Source organism: Emydura macquarii, unplaced genomic scaffold (genome assembly GCF_026122565.2).
Source record: "Emydura macquarii macquarii isolate MOO-44397 ecotype Brisbane River unplaced genomic scaffold, CSIRO-AGI_Emac_v2 contig_1253, whole genome shotgun sequence".
Taxonomy (NCBI): Eukaryota; Metazoa; Chordata; order Testudines; family Chelidae; genus Emydura; species Emydura macquarii.
This window is the reverse complement of record NW_027131390.1, coordinates 75,101,741-75,121,476: the sequence shown is the minus strand read 5'-3', so window position 1 is coordinate 75,121,476 and position 19,736 is coordinate 75,101,741. Positions and strand designations below refer to the sequence as shown.

At 38.2% G+C, this 19,736-nt stretch overlaps 1 protein-coding gene across 1 annotated transcript in view; it reads right to left on the bottom strand.

Annotated features, from left to right (window-relative positions):
* SLC25A12 (solute carrier family 25 member 12) overlaps positions 1–19,736 on the bottom strand; it is a 71,026-nt gene that overhangs the window by 2,180 nt on the left and 49,110 nt on the right. The window contains 5 exon segments of the mRNA XM_067549251.1: positions 2,453–2,591; positions 5,183–5,323; positions 14,698–14,778; positions 15,043–15,095; positions 18,654–18,812. Of these exon segments, the coding sequence (XP_067405352.1) occupies positions 2,453–2,591; positions 5,183–5,323; positions 14,698–14,778; positions 15,043–15,095; positions 18,654–18,812 (573 nt within the window).

Genomic DNA, 19,736 nt, shown 5'->3' with positions numbered 1-19,736 from the left:
ACAAAGGTAATTTTACAACAGATGCTAAAGAAAAATACTATAAAAATGCAGCCAAGAGAACTGCAAAAATTATGCAATGCTATTAACAGAACAATTCTCTCAAGAGCTCCCCTTTGCGATTTACTACCAATCATTTCAATTACCTTTTATTTTTCCTTGTTTAAAGAGAGAAGCAAATATTTTCAAGTATAAATAGATAAAACAACTCTCTCTGTGTGTGTTTCTCTCTCTCTCTCTCTCTCTCACACACACACACACGTATTTAATATGAAATTAAATATAACTGACACAAATTAGTGGTGCTTTCAGCTGATTCTAGAAACTCTGTCATCCTTACTATGCTTTCTGAATATTAACATTTCTACTAACCTATCATACGTACCAAGTACTTCGTAACTCTCTAGCTGATTAACTGCTTTGCAAACCTCTCAAGTACTAACAAGTACTCCAAATCCTTCACAGATCCATTTCTTTGAAGGTGTAAATACGCAACATGATCATGTAAAGGTCATCTGCTCTACAGTGTGAGATTTCTGTGGTGCTCTTTGGCTAGTTCATTGGCAGAACACAAGTTCAATTAAAAAGTAAACTAAATGGAAAGGTTGACAAGAAAGGCATTTTTGGCACAGACATCCTGATAACAGCCATCAGTGATGATACAGTAGCAGTACCCCACCCCCAGCACCACCATCGGTTTCCTATTCCAATGAAAGAGTCATGGAAGGTGAGGGTACAATTATGGATGCTGTTAGAAGCCATTTCTGAATATTTATAAAATTTAGATGTAAAAATCAGAACTCTCATTTTTAATGTAATGTATACTGACTCAATTTCAATGACTTAACAAAAAACAAGAATTCCCTTCTGGGTTGGAACTTGAATTTTCACTTTCAGCCTTGGTTGAATTTTTGTTGATTTTAATACAATTAAAAAACCAGTACAACAACAGTCTACCTAGCATTAAAGGGAGATTTATCAAGCTGACAGGCAAGAGATTTAACAAAATTACAGAAACCTTCCCAAGCATCCTGCTGATCAGTTCAGTGAGTTTTATTTTGGAACAGGAGCAGCAAAGCTAGTCTGTTTGCTATTGTGCACTGATTACAACCCCTACGAACTTTCTTTGATGCCACATGTATACACACAATGTTCTTCTCCATTATGCTTATCTGATCCAATCCTGTTACACAAACAGTAGAGTGAATTCACATCTCAGAAAGAAGGATTCTTGTAGGCTGAACCTTATATCCCATACAAGATTTATAGACATTTCTATTGAGCTCATCACATTAATATCCGAGTACCTTAAACATTCATGAATGAAACTGACAGGCATAGTGAAGACATGAAGCCTGTGGTTAAAAAACACAAATGGCAAGTCTCATTATAGGATACTAGTCCCAGCCAGGGTATTTTTCAGTAGTTCTATTAATACAATGGAACAGATTTTCTTCCCATTTCTTGCCCCTTTGTGCCATTGCTCTTCCCTGCTGGATAACCCACTCCCAGTTGCGAGAGAGCAGGCATAGCCAGGTCCTACATCAACTCTAGTTTAGGGGGCAAGCTGGAACACACAGAGCTCTAGAGATCCCTGGATAGCTCCAAGGTTGGTTTAAATTTACATAGGCCAGTACTGAATGGGCCCAGAATCAAGGAGCTGCAACCACTTTCTCTGCATCCCACTCTACATATGTTACACTCAGCAGATAGTGACTGAGAAAGAGAATTTGGCCCAGTATGTTCACCATTCATTTATCTAGCTGTGCATTTTTACCCTACCCATCTTCCTCACACCTGGGCCTAATTTTATTATACCACTAACTTAGATAAGAGGCCATTATTACCAACCAACTAATTACACATTCTGTTCCTAGCAAGTCATTTCTAAACACTAACTTCATGTGAGTGGGGTGAGTCTGGCCCACTATTGTTAGGAGGGAAATCATGATTAGAAGATCTTTAAAAAATAATACCACCACATGAAGAGTATGTTATTTCCACTCCTGTCTCACTACTGAATAGTAAAGGCACCCTCAAATCCTTGTATTGGCATGTATCTTTGAACTGAAAGTTTCTTCCCTGGTTGTTTAGGTCCCATATGCTAGATGAATCATTTTCTTTTTAATTCTTATCTCAGTATATGTTCATCAAAGATTCAAATTAGCCTTCAAGTCAGAAAGCATGCTAACAACTAAAACCCCATTGAGACAGACAGATCAAATTTGGCTACAAGTTGCTGAGCTGCATTAAGCTGTTTATCCACATTATGCAAATGTAATTAGCTCTCATCAAAATTACGCTACCTCCCACCAAGGATAAAAGTGATCAAATTTAGATTAACTCAGATACAATGGCATACTACCTTTCATTTATATAGAGCTGATGAACGAATATTAAATATTATCTATTAAGAGAAAAAAGGTTATTTCTAGAAAACATATTGAGAAGTTACCTGCAATGGCACCAGCTGTAAGGAGATTAAACCCTCCCACGTGGCCATTTTCATCAGCAAGCATCAGTTTACAGTGAGCATAAACAGGAAAATAGATTGCAGAAAAGGGAATGTCTCGGAGGAAACATGCTTTGGCACCCTGTCACACAAAAAGGAAACAGAATACAAATAAGTTATATAAATAGGGTTAGAATTAAAGGCTGGCAGACTGCCCCCGGCCACTGGGTATGAACTGAGCCAAGGCTCTCGAGGGGATCTACCAGGTAACTATTAAATGCAATATAATGTCTTTGGGAATGTAGTATGGAGATTTGAACATCAAAAGAAGCACAATCAGTCATTCGATGGACAGCTCGCAACTTCAGCGTTCGTTTCTAACTTTAGTAAAAGAGTGACATTTGACAATTAAGGGCCTGCCATCAAGCCTTAGATAGACAATTTTTTGTACACAAGAATTTAACCTGCAAAAAGCCTTCTCTTAGCTGGCCAGGTGACAGGGAATGTACTGCCACACAAGGATTCGGCAGTGGGGCCCTCGCTTGCCACTTGCTCTGTGGCTCCACAGAACATTGGCGAGCATCACACTCAGGCCCTGAGGGCCTCATACTCTCCACTGACCCTCTCTAGCTGACAGAAGAAACTGCACTACAGGGCTAGCACAGTTTGTTCTCTTTCCCCATCAGAAAGTTGCCACAACATGGGACCGCTGAATAACAGAGACAAAAGATGGGGAACTTGAATGACTCTCTTGCCAGGAAAAAAAGTAATGCTGGTTAAAACTTGGCATTCAAGGCCTAAAAGCAAACTAAAAAGATTCCCTTTAGATCTTGACACATGTTACTATAGCTCTGGATGCGCTGTTAAAATATGTCATGTCAAGAATCCTTATTAAAATAACTCCCCAATTATTTGTCTGATACTGGGTGAATTCCTCCTCCTGCACAGAACTCAAGTAAACACGTGGAAAAAATCACATTCCCAGATCCTGAGGCCAAGCCCTGGGGGCTACAAAACTGTCCCCTCCACCCACCACTCTAGTCCGCTCTGCCAGAATAGTGGCCACTGACCATCTGGGTTCCCTATATAAGAGACTTGGAGCCACATAAGAGTGATTCCAAGCCTCAGGAGGTCCCACATGTCTAAAAGTCCCCCTCCACGCTGACCTATCTGGAGCAGACAGAGAGCCCTCTGTAGAGGATCTGTGGGCCTTGTGCAGAGACACTTTACGCTTGGATGAATTTCATTCATGGTGATTACATGTTTTAAAACCAGTTCTCTTTTGTTATTTACACCATTGCGATTTGTATTTTTTTTTCCTTTAAATTAATTCCCATAAACCTCTTTGAGATTACTACAATTTTTAAAAGATAAAATGTGTAGTAGACTCACCTTTCTGGCCACCACACTCAAAAATTATTACTGCACTAAAATTTTGCCCCATGTACCAAAACATCTATGATATTTAGGGAAACATTATAGCTGTGTGAATCTAATCTAGTGAATTCAGAATAAAAGCCATAGCTACGGAAGCAAATTTACACATTTTTTACAGTGCTACCATAGCTCCATAAATAAATCAGCTAAAACAATATTTTGGAAGTGCACAGATGCCTATAGATGTTGAATTTACGTATTACTCCTTGCACTGGCAGAGGGTACAGGAAGAAATGCTCTTCCTTGTTTAAGAAAACTAATCGCTTCTGCACCATTACATCTGATCTGTAATGATGGCAGTAAGTATACCTGCAGGGAATGAATCTGTTGACTGGCATTCTGCTGAAGTACGGTACAGTATGGGCTTTTTTTTAAATGGAATTCATTATTGACAAATCCCACCACTTAACTTCTTAAAGATCTGAGTCATACTAAATTCTACTGGTCACTGTTGCCAAATTATTAAGACAAAGAAGGGATCCTGCTGCGAAGATAACAATAGAGATAACTGAGATTCAAAATAAATGTAAGACAATTTGGTCTCCTAAACAAACACAAAGGAAAGCTAAAGAAACTTTTCACAAAAGCCCACCAAATGAAATGATCCATGCCAGAAGCCAGCAGGTATGCAGTACAGGACTCCCTGCAGCTGGGTATAAAATCCCAAAGGATAGAACTGGGTAGTATTTTCATGTATCCCACTGCCACTAGCATGAGTACAAGGGCAAATCCAACTACAAAATTAAGTCAACCTAAGTTTCATCGACTTACAGCCACCGAAGTAATTAAATTGCTTTTGCATATCCACACTACGCTCCTTGTGTCAGCGGTGCACATCCTCAACAGGAGTGCTTGCACCAATTTAACTGTCAGTGTGGGGCACTGTGGGACGGCTTCTGAAAAGCAGCAACAGTCAATGTAAGTAACACAGTGTCTACACTGATACTGCATCGACCTAATTATATCCACTCAAGCTCTATGCCCCTCATGGAGGTGGAGTTATTAAGTCCGTGTTGTGGACGAGTTATGTCGGTGGGAGCTACATTTTAGTGTAGACGCTTACAGTTAGGTCAATGTAGGCTGCCTTATATCAGCTTAACTCTGTAGTGTAGATCAGGGCTAAAAGTGGGGGTTTCCCCCCACTTTTGTACCATGGGACTGCTCTGCAGGAAGAGATAGTTTTTAAATTTTAAAAGATTTCTTTGTTTTTCAACAAAGTTTTTGTTTCACCAGTTATTTTAAAATTCAGCATAAAATGCTTTAAAAGTGGTGTGCCAGGACTACTCAGATACATACCTTATAAAGACCAAAAATCCCCAAGTCTTTTAGAACAGTAAGGGCACTGACTCTGGGCCCTGTAGTGATTTCTCCCGCTACCTGCAACCGAATCTTTACAATCTCTAGTGGATTAGTGAAGATGACCTGTGAGCCTCCTGCCTGCAAGACCAGAGAAAAGAAGATAAAGTGAATTCTATCATTATAGCCACCAAAAAAGATCCATTCTTGCAAGGTACTGAGCCCCTTGGGCTCCCAATGAAGGACGACAGGGCCGTACGTCATTACATATACGCAATATAGAACACACTCAGTAAAATCCCTGTCCTGAAGTCCCTCATTTTTCTGGATAAAAGCACATACTTTTTAAAGTTGTAAATTGAAGCTTAGAAACAAAGGCAGACTGCCATGGTTCTGTATGAGTTTGTGATTTCTATTACAGCAATTCATTCCATTTCTCTAAACAGCCACATTACTGCCTACAAGTCTATCAACTTGCATCCGTATTAGATATCAGGTTAAGTTAATCATAATGCTCTGCAATCCAAGGCTCACAATAACACGTGCCAAAGAAAACCGCTCGGATTCAGAGACTAAACTGCAGTATATATCAAGTACAGTTTTGCCACAGAGATGAACGAATATTAAAAAGGGAACTTAATTTATCAATATTAGGGGGATATGTCTGATGTTTACAATATGCAGTGAGAGCTCAGAAAAATAGATATTTTAGTTGCCATAAATCTACAAAACAGAACATTATGAAATGTTGTGCAATTGTATTTTATGCAGTATAAGAGTCAGGTTCAATAAATGAAAACTGGGCAATGTGTTGAAGTGTTATTTGTATTTAGGCATGTTGCTTGTAGGAGTTAGTTGACTGAAATTTATATTTGAGGTAATTTTAAATAACCAGCAAAGTGGTCAGATTTTTTGTGTGGAGCTTATGTTCTAGTTGGAAAATTAAATAAAAAAATGTAAACAATACATGTACCAATATTTCCAAATCTGTTACAAAGGAACATAGATAGCTAGATACAGACTGTCATCCATTTCTCTGGCACAGATTGAATAGCTGGCAAATTGTTTTTACATTATTAGCAAAGCAGAAGCACCATATCTTTTGCTCATTTCTCCTGTCTAATGTTGCTGCACGAGCTGCTCTATAGATTCTGCATTTTAGCCTAAGACTTTCACAGAGCTGCATCTCAAATTTTAGAGAGATTCAACGCGACAGTTTATTCCAGAAGCATGTAAATGTACTTGAAAATGACATGTTTAGACTTCTCTTGGTATGTTGTAGATACCACCCTTCACTTCTGGCAAAGTGCATGGTCCATCACAAAATGGATAATTTATCTTTACTGCCTACCCCAATGTTCCTTTCTCTCCTCTCCCACTCTTTAATGTTTTAATTAAAGCCATTTACAAATTTTATTTAAAACATGTGGCATTGAACATGCTCAGCCTTGTATTAATTAGCATTTTCCTCTCATTTTAAAAATCCTTTCCTCATACCCATTACATTCACCCCAACCTGTCAAGAGGGAGACTATCCCACACAGCTTCCTTTATTATCTCCTAGGAATTCAACTCCTCCTTTGTGAGCACAGTGAAAAAATGCAGTAACTTGCTTCCTCTGACAGCTACCCTATCTCCTACAAAGCACCCAAACACAGGCTTTGAGCACCTACTAATGATTTACAATTACAAAACCAAATATGTCGTTCAACCCACTCGCCCCTCCTGCCAAGCAGTAACTCATAACCAAATCCTGGCACTCACAGAGCTGAAATTTGTGCAGGGGCTTGCTGGGGCTCAGCCTCTTCTGTTATGGTGGGTGCCTTCGGTGCACCAGGTGTAATCATACTGGGTGGGGTGGAGCAGCACACTCTGCAAAATGGCATCTTCTGTGCAGCATGAGCTCGCACACCATGTGTATACAAGGTCCCACTAGTGGAGGTGGAGCAACACACTTGGTAAAATGGCATCCTCTGTGCAGAATGACCTTGCACGCATTGTGTGTGCTAGGTTCTGCCAGCGGAAGTGGAGCTGCACACTCTGCAAAATGGTGTCTTCTGTGTGGCACTCTGTTTAAGCCCCAGAACCACTTTGTTTACAAATTAAGCACTAGACGTGCCCATATATTGGCCCATAGGTCTCTCTCCCTGTCTCTCTTCAAAGGCAGCTGTAATAAAGGAGCCCTGCAGCATGGCGTGAAAGTTGGTGAATCTGATCAGGATGACACGGCAGAGCCCCCGGGCCCTTACAGAGAACTATTTATCACTCATCCTCTCTCTTATGTTGAGAGAGGAACAAACATCAACACCTCCACTGATCACACTCGTAGACTGCACAGATCTTTAATTATTTCACTGCCAATCAAAGTTTGCAACATAGGAGAATGAGAACCCTGACATTGAAATGGTAGTTATTATGCTTCAGAATCAACATCCCTTAACCCAAATAAGGGCAGTTCACATTTATTTTAATGGCATAGTTTCCAGTTTGTCATCATCTTATTGGTTTACTTCTGGATAACTTTTTGAAGGACCTCTCTCAAACAGAGGAGGTAGGTCTTTAATTTTTCTTTTTCTGGAACACTTTATGCATCCACCAGGGAAAGTGTCAACTTGCTGAGCGCCCACAGGCCAGCTCATTTTGACCTCAGCTCCTCTGTGATGAACTACAGTAGAAGCTCAGAGTTACAAACAGCTTGGGAATGGATGCTGTTCGTAACTCTGAACAAAACATTATGGTTGTTCTTTCAAACATTTACAGCTGAACACTGACTTAATACAGTTTTGAAACTTTACTATGAAGAAGAAAAAACTACTAAAAAAAATAAAGGGAAAGCAGCATAAGTTTTAACACGTACTTTATTTGCCCTTTTTTTTTTTTTGGGGGGGGGGGGGCGACGGCTCTCTGCTGCAGCCTGATTGCATAATTCCAGTTCCAAATGAGGTGTGGTTGACTGGTCAGTTTGTAACACTGGTGTTCATACCTCTGAGGTTCTACAGTATATATACAAAGTTGTCTCACTGCAATAATGCCACTAGTGTCCAAAGCCATTTTTCAGACCCAGTTTCCTTCCTTCCAGTCTCCTTCCCTCTCACACACACTTAAAATAACAAAACAAAAGAAAGCATGATGCCCTGCATGAGTAATATTTCAAAGTTTCAATCTAAACAAATTTTATAAAATTACCAGCTGGCAAATTCTGTTAAATGATAACCTTATTCATTTTTCTTTGTGTTGTATTAAACACCAAATCAATTTGAAAAGTTTATGATTTCCCTATATTCATTTGTTTCAATAATTGTGGTAGAAATAATTTTAGGCAGAATGCTCACATTATAATGCAATATATCACAAAAACAATCCACGAAGAAACCACAAATTTTGATGTTGAAACCAGAAATTCAGTTCTGCTAGACAATAATTTGTTAACTGCTCACTAAATGTGCATACTGTGTTGTTTATATATGAAATTCTGGTTTTTATTTTTAATCAGTTATAAATTAGAATGTCCTGCAGGGCAGGCAAAATAACTATCCCTCATTGCCTGGCACAGAAACACAAATAAACCAATTCATAAACATTTCTATCTTCTACAAAGAATCCAATCTTCCTGAAATTAAAATTCTCTTCTTCTATCAGCACAAGTGGCTGGGTCTCTGTTAAAACCCAACAAAAAGCCCACTCCTGAAGGAGCAGAGTTGGACAAATAGGACTCCAATTGACACAAAACATTTTAAACATTTTTCTATTACAAATATGTGCTTTGATACACAGGTAGCTGCATAAAACACATCTACTGGAAACTCTAACATTGCTCTGGCTTATGTGTTACAATTAAAGTAGTATTTTGAAAAGTGCATTAATCGTACCAACCTCACTAACATTTGGCGCACACAGTATTCAAGATACTGACGGACTCCAACAACAGGCACACTTGTCACAATGGTGACTTGGGAAGTTTCACAATATTTTAAAGGCAGACATAATAACTACAACTATAACCCATTTTAAATACTGCTTTTTAAGAATAAATGCTTTTGCCCAAATATTGATTTTGCAATGCAGTTTTATTTTTTCATATAGTGCCATAGGTGTGCCTGGACCTCTGCAGGTCCCTAAGGGAATGTCTGCACTGCAATCCGAGGTGTGACTGACGCACAGGCTAGCAGATTTATGCTAGCTTTAATTTAGTTACAAAGGCTAAAAAAAGCCACGAAGCTACGGTTACCCGGGCTTCAGCCTGGGCTGTACAAGCACGCTGGCAAACTACTTGCATTGTCAGCCTGCGCCATCTTGTCTTCACTGCTACTTTTAGCAATGATAGCTAAATTATAGCCAGCGCATGTTTGTCAGCTTATGCTGCAATCACACCTCTGACTGCAGTGTAGACAAACCACAAGAGACACCCACACCACATTCCAAAAACATTCTTACAGTCCAAGGCTTGATTCTGCAAACACTTCGGTACATGAGTAACTTTACTCATGTGAGTAGTTGCACTAAATTCAATGGGACTATTTGCACGAGCAGGGATTTGCCAGATTCGTTCCTTGAACCTGTCATATATGATAAAAGGAGGACAGGCAGTACAAGTTAACATTTTTGCAATGTATGCATTGTATTTTTTAAAAATATTTTAAACAATTTATTGTTTGTTTTAAAGATTGTGTAAAGAAGAGGGTTTTGAGAAGGAATAAGGGGGGGACTGAACGGTGGATACAATCAGGGAGAGAATATAAGGCATAGGGAAAGCATTGAAGACAACGCAGAGGCAGAAAGATACAAAGGAAGTGTTAATGGAAATAAATTGGCAGAGTGCAGGGGCTGCTATGTAAATCCTCAATGTTTGCTTGCAAATTGGTTGTACCAATATTCTTACTACTTTTATTTTATCAAATAGTTGTCCTAATTCTATTTGTGTGTGTGACAGAGAATGTAAATATAAAGAGATATAGATATTTGTACATCTCAAAGGAAATTCAAGTACTAATATTAAAGTTGATTTATTTTTAATATAAAATTGTCTTTTTGCACCTAAATTACAACAGACACGTTAAAAAAAGGTTGACAAATTTGTTTCTGAATGGAGGTTATAGATGCACATCAGAAATAGCAATAATAAAAGCTTCTATTTAACCTTAATGTCACGTAAAATAAAAACTTCACAAGGAACAAATGAAGGAACTACAACTGACAGCAAAGGTTGTGAGAGAAAAGATGCAGTTTGAGATCCCCGGCAAACACCTCATGACATGCCAAAGCCTGAAGGAAATACACAAATGACCCTGCAATATGAGACCTCTTGCCCTTTCCAATTCCACCCGAGAGGCATATGCTACAAAGGGGGAGATGCCTGCTCCAAGCCCTTGTTTACTCCTACTTGGAACTGCCACATCCTGGACCAAAATGATTTCCCCACTCAAGCAACTAAAATAAGAATATATCCTTTGATGTTTATGAAGTAGTCTGATTTAAAGACCTTGCACTCCACTCCCAAAGTCAGGGCTTTCATTGTTCATACACTTACAGTAAGCCTATTACTTGATTATAAGCCTTCCTCTACTTTTAAATACATATATTTAACATTGCAACAGAAACATGTTAAAGCAAATTTAAAATCAAAGCAATTTAAAGTCATAGCTGATTTGGTCCTTAACTCTGTCTGTTCAAAGAAGTGAATATGTACAACAGCACAAATAAAGGTAGACTAGCATCTTTAATTCTGTATTTCCTTCATTTTTCTTCTTTGGTAGTTAAAAACAAGTGTTAAAACATTTTATAGATTTTTTTTTTTTTAAATATTTGACAAAATGCCTATTTACTTAACAAGCTAGAATGAAATGCACCAAAAACATGAAAATGTCAAATTCTTCTTTCGAAATAAAAATCAAGAAGCGTTTAGACACTAGATAATGTCAAATTCGGTTTTTTCCTTAGTTAAATGATTTCCAAAAATCTTATTTTTAGGGCCATATTTGGCCTTTTTATGCATGCATATAATAGCTACAGACATCAGTGGAAGCTCCACATATGGTTCAAGGAAAAATTTGGGCCTTAAGCTTCCTGTGTCTTTTGTACTCCACATCCTCCTTCTCCCCCCTGCAGGGATCAGAGACCTCCTCCACTTGGGACTGGATGCATCCCTGTCTCAAGCTTTAATATAATGCTGTCTCCACACTGTTCAGAAGGAATCAGCTTTTCCCTGTTTAACTCGCAGGAACGGCAGTTTAAGTCACAGAATATTGTTTTTGAAAGACTGTAAAAGTACTTTCAAAGCATTTATACAGCACAAGAGGTATGCATGCTGCTTTACAGACTTAACATGGACTCTCTCCTCTTGATGGATGAACTGACTGTTTCACAGACAATATTTAACTCTACAGCCTTATGAGACTCTCACAACATTCTCATCTGAACGCAAAACCCATGATGCCGAGTAGGAGGAAAGCTTGTAATTTGTATGTGTTCAAAATTAATTAATTTTTATTTATTTAATCTATTTATAAAGCAACTATCAGCAAAGTGTTCAAGAGTCACACAATAAAAGCCAAATTACAATACTTCAAAACAACCAACAAGCCCAAATACACAGCCTGAAAACACAAATAAATCTGGCATGGGAGCGAATCCAACAGCCCCCAAAACAACCCCCCACTCCAATTAATAAAAATTGATTCATGGGCAGGATGAAAAAGGTGGGTCCCCATAATGGTCAAGAGTAGGCCAAAGAGCCAGATGGGACTTGCAATGTGTCCTAAAGACAGACCACGAGGGACTTTGACAGACCTCAGTAAGGGAGTTCACAGCAGAGAACCTTGTCCTGAGAAAACCCTGCCATAACCTGGCCCTCACCGAGCCAAGGTAATGAGGGCAGACCTGTACCCCTGACCATAACTGCTGGACAGGGACACATTTGATGATACTCTGCAGTAACTGACATACATGTAGACACCAGAAGTGAGAAGAATTTCTTCACTCTGTACCACCAAGCAGATGACATGCACAGGAGCTGACCCACACTGAGGGTGGGAAACTAAGGTTCAGGATAAAGCATCTGCAACAGTGTCCCACTTACAGCCAGCACAACTACTGAATATCCTATATGAATTCTCCTGCCCTACCTCGCTTGGAAGAGGATCCATATGGAAAAGGTACTGAATATGTAAAGGGAGGCACTGACAATCAACTGGTATTGTTTCAACTACCTAATCCTGTCAGTTTGCTATTTTAGGTTTTAATGAGTTGCCAGCGTGTATCCTGGATTCAACACTAGTATTCAACAGTGCAGACACAGAAGCCACCCATTTGTAAACTATCATGTGACCTACAGGGGCTAAAGGAAGGGAATGTAATCTCTGAAATAGCTGAAGTGAGGGCAACTGGCCTGCTGTCAGCCCCTTCTAAAAATAAATGGAGGGGCAGAACAGGTATGCCATCTTCCCCTAAAAATGCCAAAAGGGGAGAAATAGGACTACTAGACATATCATAATACACCAGAGAGGAGGAGTAGGCCACTGGCCTGCCCCCCAAGAAAATAATTACTGAGAAGACAGCCAGTTGGAGGAGAGTGTTGTGTTTGGACAGCAATGTGGGGAGTCCTCAACTTCAGAGGAGCATCTGAATTTTTGAACCCTTGTATGAAAATCAAACATTCTCTCAAATTTTCAATTTCACTAAAATATGATAAAAATATTCTTCAGATATAGGGTTACTTATCAGAAACAGGGATGTCCTTTAATGGATGTTTTATTGTGTATGAAACATTTTGGTACAAAAGGATCCCTCTACTGTATTCTCAGTGATTATTGACAATGAGCCACATCATCCCCTTCACATAGTAAATCTGATTATCAGATTTCACAGCCAAATGGAAATTACAAATACTTTGCAAATATTTTTAACTTAACACATCACAGCAGAGAAAAACACCTAATGAATTACCTGGTCTGAAAATACTGTATGTGCTATTGGGCCTTCAAGAAAAAGGTTAGTGTTTGTGGCTGATTTTTTCTAACTATATATCACAGCTCTTTTCCCACATTTCCATGAAAGTAAACTTTGTACACTGACAGGTGAAGACTCAGGTATGTACCATACTGCCAAATCTAATCAGGGAGAACTATAAGTAGTCTACCTTCAGGGCTTCTTCTTTGAATTTAAATCTTACAGAGGTCAACAACCTTATTGCCCCAGGTTTTGTGCCAAGCTGAGGAGGCTTTTTTCCAGCCTGTCATTCAGCTGGAAGTTATTAGGGTTCTCTACTACAAAATGATCCCTAGCCAGCCATAAACATTCTATACTGTTACCAAATGTTGGGAAATCCCACAAATGAAATTAGACAAGTTACAAACACCAAACTCTGTTGTCATTATAAACGCAAACCAAATATAGGTTGCTTAAAGAACTACCAAATTATAGTCTTCATTTCCAGTGTAAATTCAGTTTGTATTTTTACTATATTTACATGGTGCTTGTAGTTAAAAGCTGGAGTAAAGTAACTCTGCAATTTTGTGTAAAGGAATTTAAACAAACAACTTCCTCAGACCTGTGATCTGAAAGACAATAATATACTGTTATTCAATCTCCTTACATTTATGTAAACAATCTATTAAGAGTTGTTGTCATCGTTATTAAACAGAAGATACAAAGTTAAGAAGTAGGTTTAATTCCCTTTGGAGATTTTCAGCAGGAACTCAGCTATCCAAGTCAGTTTTTAAAACCCATTCTATAGGGCTTTTTCTGGCAGGACCAAAGAAAGTTAGCAATGATCCCTTTCAATGACTATTGACAATGACCACATCACACAAAGTGTAAATACCATCCAAATGTGCCTATAAATATGGAGAGGGAGGAAGAACACTCTCTCTTTGGGACTGTGGAAGCCCCTCCTATGAACACCATGTCCTGGAAGTCTGACTGAGCTAGCTGGAAAATATAGTCAGCCAAAGATAAGGTGCAGTATATAAGCAGCCAAGTCCACAAAGCATGCTTCCATGAAAGATTTTAGAGTATAAGATTCACTCAGCATCAAAGCTGCTGACAGCAGTATTCACTTTATCTTTGCAGCTGAAGGTAACAATGCAGAGGGGTAGAGGTAACATGCAGCTTTGGGTGGGTCAGCAATGCAAGGAAATCTCCTATGATAGGGTGGAAGGAAACAAGGAGCAATACAGATAGGCCATTCCACGCAGCTGCCCACAGTTCATGAGATTGGAAGAGGGTGTGTAAATAGATCTTAGGGAACTGTACAATTATGACTCTCTATTCCCTGTCTCCCTTTCTTCTCATGGCACTGAAACAAGCATATAATGCCTAGGGAACTCCACATGGAGAACCACAGAGTTTTAGTAACTTTTCCTGTGTTTCTGTGTGGAAGAGGATGGTATTGCCTGCTGCCATGGAGAATACATTGTTCTTTATCTGTCATTCTGACTAGGCAGTGAAAGGGTGGGAATTCTCCTTTTTTTTTTTTTTTTTTTTTCAACAGATATGAACAGCACAGGACTGATACTTACACAACCTCCAGCCAAGACCTCTGCAAATATTGGAATGGAACCATCTCTCTGAGTGAATTTGTCTCTGACAAAATCATTAACCTAATAAAGATATACAATTGATATATTACAAACAGTTTCCTACTTGAACATTTTTTTCTGATCAACACACATTACATACTTTTGTAACCACACTTAATGGAACACTACTAAGTTTTCATCATTCATGCATTTAAAGGAAACAAAGCCCAGCTGCTTTTACAAACATGGGAATTCTAAGAAAACAGACTTCTCTTTTATTACTACAAATCAGAAAAAAATTAGTAAGTGACAAAATTAATTTAGAAAGAGAGAAAAAAAACTTACTGTAAGCTTAATGGCCTTTTCTGGAGCAACACCTATAAGCTGTGGTAACAAGCCTATAGAAATAGAGAAAATCATTAGGAAGCATTTTTTTCTATCAATGAAAATATTACTTTTAGAAGAGTCCAACACTGCTGCCTCATCACAGATGGGACTTCCTATGAAGTCAATGCCAGTTCTGCATGTAAGAGCTGGCTGCAGCATTTGCTGCTGAATGTATACTTATGCAATTGAATATCTTAAGTCTCCTGTTGAAATTGGCAATATAAAGGATAATTGGATCCCCCTTCCATGATCAAGTGAAACCAGAAATAGTGGCTGTAAAAAAAATGGTGGATGGTGCTTGGAATATTTGTTCACGCAATGGATCATTCAGCATTTTCTTGAGTATTTTTAGGCCTCCTTACTCAACATCACTCTCCATGAAGTATACAGATGAATGATTACTTTATGGGAGCATGATGCTGAAGTATCCAAAAGGCTGTCCAACATTTCCATCCTTGCAGTACACTGAAAACAGACTGAGTTTGGACCTCTCCTCTACAAAGTTTATCTTGTACTTCTGATGAAGGATATTCCATAGCTGGTTTAATTTATTCACATTAGACACATACTCAGGCTATTTGATAACTAAAGTGAGTTTGGCAACAACCTGTCAAAATTCCCAAAATAAAACAAATACAATGTGTAAGCTTGAAAGCTTGTCTCTTTCACCAACCAAAGTTGCTTCAATAAAAGATACTACTTCACCTACCTTTGTCTCTTGAAATAAAAGACATTAGTCTACAACTAATCAAAGGATTGTTACACACAGCCAACCGTTGCCATTACTTATGTGACGTATGTAACAAAACACAAAACACATGCACATACATTTCCTTTGCCCAAATGACAATGTTCTATTCTAAAATGTATGGGTTTTTTCTATATACTTGTTTACATAGTTAAAATGGATATAGAGAATCAGCATTAGGGAAAAAGTTAGTTTTAAGTAACAGTCAATACAAGTTCACTCATTTTTTCTACAGGCACCACCATCAGGTGGCACATGCAGTACTTTAACTTTTAAACCATTAAAGATGTTTTTTGTTTGACGCTGGATTTTGGTATGCAGCAGCTGCCTATGACAAACTAACAATTAACTTCTATATTGAGTAACAGGGCTCAATATTCTAGAGGCTACAGCTTATCTACGGATTTAAAGGATTTCCATTCTTTCAGTAAAACATGGTAGTATGCACTTCAAAAAGTTCTACTAATAAATATTTTCTATCCTGTCAAGTGTGTGTTTTGATGGACCCCTAAAACCTGCTTTGAAGAGGCTAATGAGAGGGACTTTTTTTTTTTTTTTTTTGCTTGTAGACAGCCTGCAAATATTCTTGCATATATACTACTGCCACTCAGACTGAATCACTGACAAAAGCATGACCTGCTCATATACCTTTCTAGGAGCAGACTGATTTAAAAAAATAAATCAGTAGATGGCAGTCTTAACTTCCTAACATCCATGATTAGATCAGTATCTATTATTTTAAGCTAAATCTTCTGCATAATCATGTCAGTATAGTGTGTGTGTGTGTGTGTGTGTGTGTATATGTTACAAAATCTGAGTAAATAAAAGGTTAAACAATTTTAATAAAGTGCTGATTTGTCCCTTTGTTGATATCACTGTAGATTTAAAGAATATTAGGCTAACCTGCCAACAGTTTTGTCATTCAACTGCCAGAACAACAGCCCAGTTAAACATGACATCAGACAACTTCAGCAAAAAAAATACAACCACAGGTTTCCTATGGTCTTGCAAGAGTAAGGCAGGGGAAAAAAAATCTATGAAAATATTATGCTTTCTCTTTAAATAATAAAGAAGGCATAAAGATCCTCTACCACATTCAGACCATTTAATTTACATGGTCCCTTCCTGTAAGCCAACTCACAGAAAACATACACCTACACAGAAAGATCAGCAAATAATATATGCAATATCTTGTATTCTTCCAACACAGTATTTTCTGTGAGATTTACAGGCTTACTATGCTGAGGAAAGATAGATATTAAATACAAAGAAAGGTTGACAATGAGAAAAAGAAACACTGCCCTCCAAGTCTGAATCCTTGATCCACTGTGAAAAGAAAATCCAGCAGCTCTGCATTGCCCACAGTTTAAAACAAAAAACAAAAAAACCCAACCTACTAAACAAAACACCACAAGACACACCTCACACTGCCTTTTATGTACAGTTAAATGCAATGCATACATACAATCTGTAAATCTGTATTTCAGAGAGCCTGAGGTTCAGCGAGTTCTAGCAAGGGGAGTTTAGAAAACATTTCAGAGTTAATTCTGGAGTTGAGTGCCAGAATGTAGTAGCCTTTTGACATATATTAATAAAAAACAAAGTATTTCTGTAAATGATCACTTTATTTCTATATAATTTATGTAGTAAAAACACACACATCACATATGCATTGTCCTGTTGTCTCAATACAATTAAATTATCAAATTTATGCAAATAAGAATCCCCCTTCAGATACATTGGTCATCTCCTCTGTGAATGCAATACAAATGTTTTTATGCTTCTATATAATTTGCATTATAGTCTGGCATGGTTGTGGAAACAATCTAGTGCTATGAACCAAAGTCATTAGTATCAAAGTGTCCTCAAATTTATGTTTTTCAAGGACAAAAAAAATACTGTAAAAGACCATACAATCTAAATAAAAGAACAATTATAAAACAGACCTAAAAATATTTTGACCACTATTTATTTTAAGCAAAACTTTTAAAATGTAAAACATTATATTCCATTCATTTATAGAGAATCTTTGATTTCAAAGTGCTTTTCAAGGGTTACAAAGAGAGGCAAAAATGGAACAGTTAGCAACAATCAAAAGTCAGACAAGCCCAGAAGCTCCAGTGCAAAACTATCTGACTAAAAAAAGGAAAAAAGAGTACTCTCGGTACACTAGAGAAGGAAGAAAAGTGATGGGGTTTCAGATGAAATTTTAAATTGTGAATTAAGGGGTAAAATTGTTCTTGTGAAACAGTTAGCAATACTGGAAAGCAAATGTATTTATCAGTAAGAGATAAACTACTAGCAAGCCATATTATGCCTAATATATCCCTTCCTTTGTGTTCACTTTCATTGCAAGCCCCCAGAAAGACATTAACTACAAATGAACTACTTACCACAAATAATAAGATTATTAAAACCTCTTCAGTCAGACCAGTCTAGTTTTAACTGGATTCCCTAGTGTAAAAACTGCTCAGTGGTTATCCCTTAAATAAACTCGAAGATTGCCAATGCCTCCAGGAACACACCACAATGCAGAAGACCCAGACTGGGAGCAGCAAGGAGGTGAGGGACTCCACCCCAAGGAAAAAAACCAACTTAAGAAGTACTCCTATGGTAGCTGGAGAAAGAGAAACAAAGATCCTACTTTTCCAAGCAAGTGATAATGACACTGATCAAGGGAAGATAAATACTTAGTTCAGCTATGTGAAATAGAAGCAGCATTTTTCTGATTATCAAGTTTTTTTTGGTGTTCGCACAAAGAGTTAACTGCTGATGCATTTGATGAAGAAAATCACTTGATACCTGTGATTTATTCACTTACCTCTGTAAAGACCAAAAAAACCTTCATAACGCAAAACTTTTTTAAAACAGTCATAGCTATTTTTATACATCAATTCTCCCACAACTGAACCAGAGGAGCGCTGATTCTGCATGCGCGTCTTCACCAGGTCGATGGGGTACACAGCAGTGGCACCCACAGCTATAAGCAAAAAATTAAAAATATTATTTCTACAGAATCACAGGTGTGTATGTGACACTTGAGTGTTATGAAAAGTACTAGTTTTCTACAGCAGGGACCTAAAACACAAGGTTCAGAGGGTAATGCACGTTTATGAGCACTGGACAGGAAAGTTGATGGCAGAAAAACACAAATCAGAAAAAGAAAATCTTGGGTGGACAATGTGGCATTCTTGGTGGATCAAAAGACTTATTCAGCCACACAGAGATTAGCAGAAGATGGTACAGAACAGGCTATTATGGTTGCAATCCTCCAGTAATAGAGATGCCACATAAGAAGAAGGCTGTATGCACCGGGAATAGTACTAACTGAAGTTAATGAGACTACTCACATTGTGTAACAGTAAGCATGTGCCAGTCTTTGCCGGATCAGGAGCGTAATCCCTATGCCTCAGTTCCCCATCTGTAAAATGGAGAGGATACTTCCCAACCTCACAAGGATGTTGTAAGAATAAATATTCATATTTGTGAGGTGCTCAGATATTACAGTGATGAGCATCACAGAAAAGTGAATAAGTAAAATAATCTGTTCTCCTTGTCTAAAATTTGCCAAAGGTTGTAAGAACTGCAGAAGGGCTCAGTATACAATGTAACATCACCTGTTCTACTGCATGGCTGGTGGGTAGCTGTGAAGCCCATGTTCTGTGCACTCTCCCTGCAGCTTGTGTGATGGATTCTGGCCCTCCCAATCACAGAGTAGTTCTCTGTACAATGGTCATTTACTCAGGCTGTGTAGGGGTGGAATGGGCTGAACTGCACCCCTAACATACAATATGTCTTAAGCAAAAACTCACCACAATTAACAAACTCAAAGCCTTCAACTGAAGGACAAAAACTTGTGACACTATTAGATCTTGGATCTTTTTTTTAAAGGCATGTTAAAATG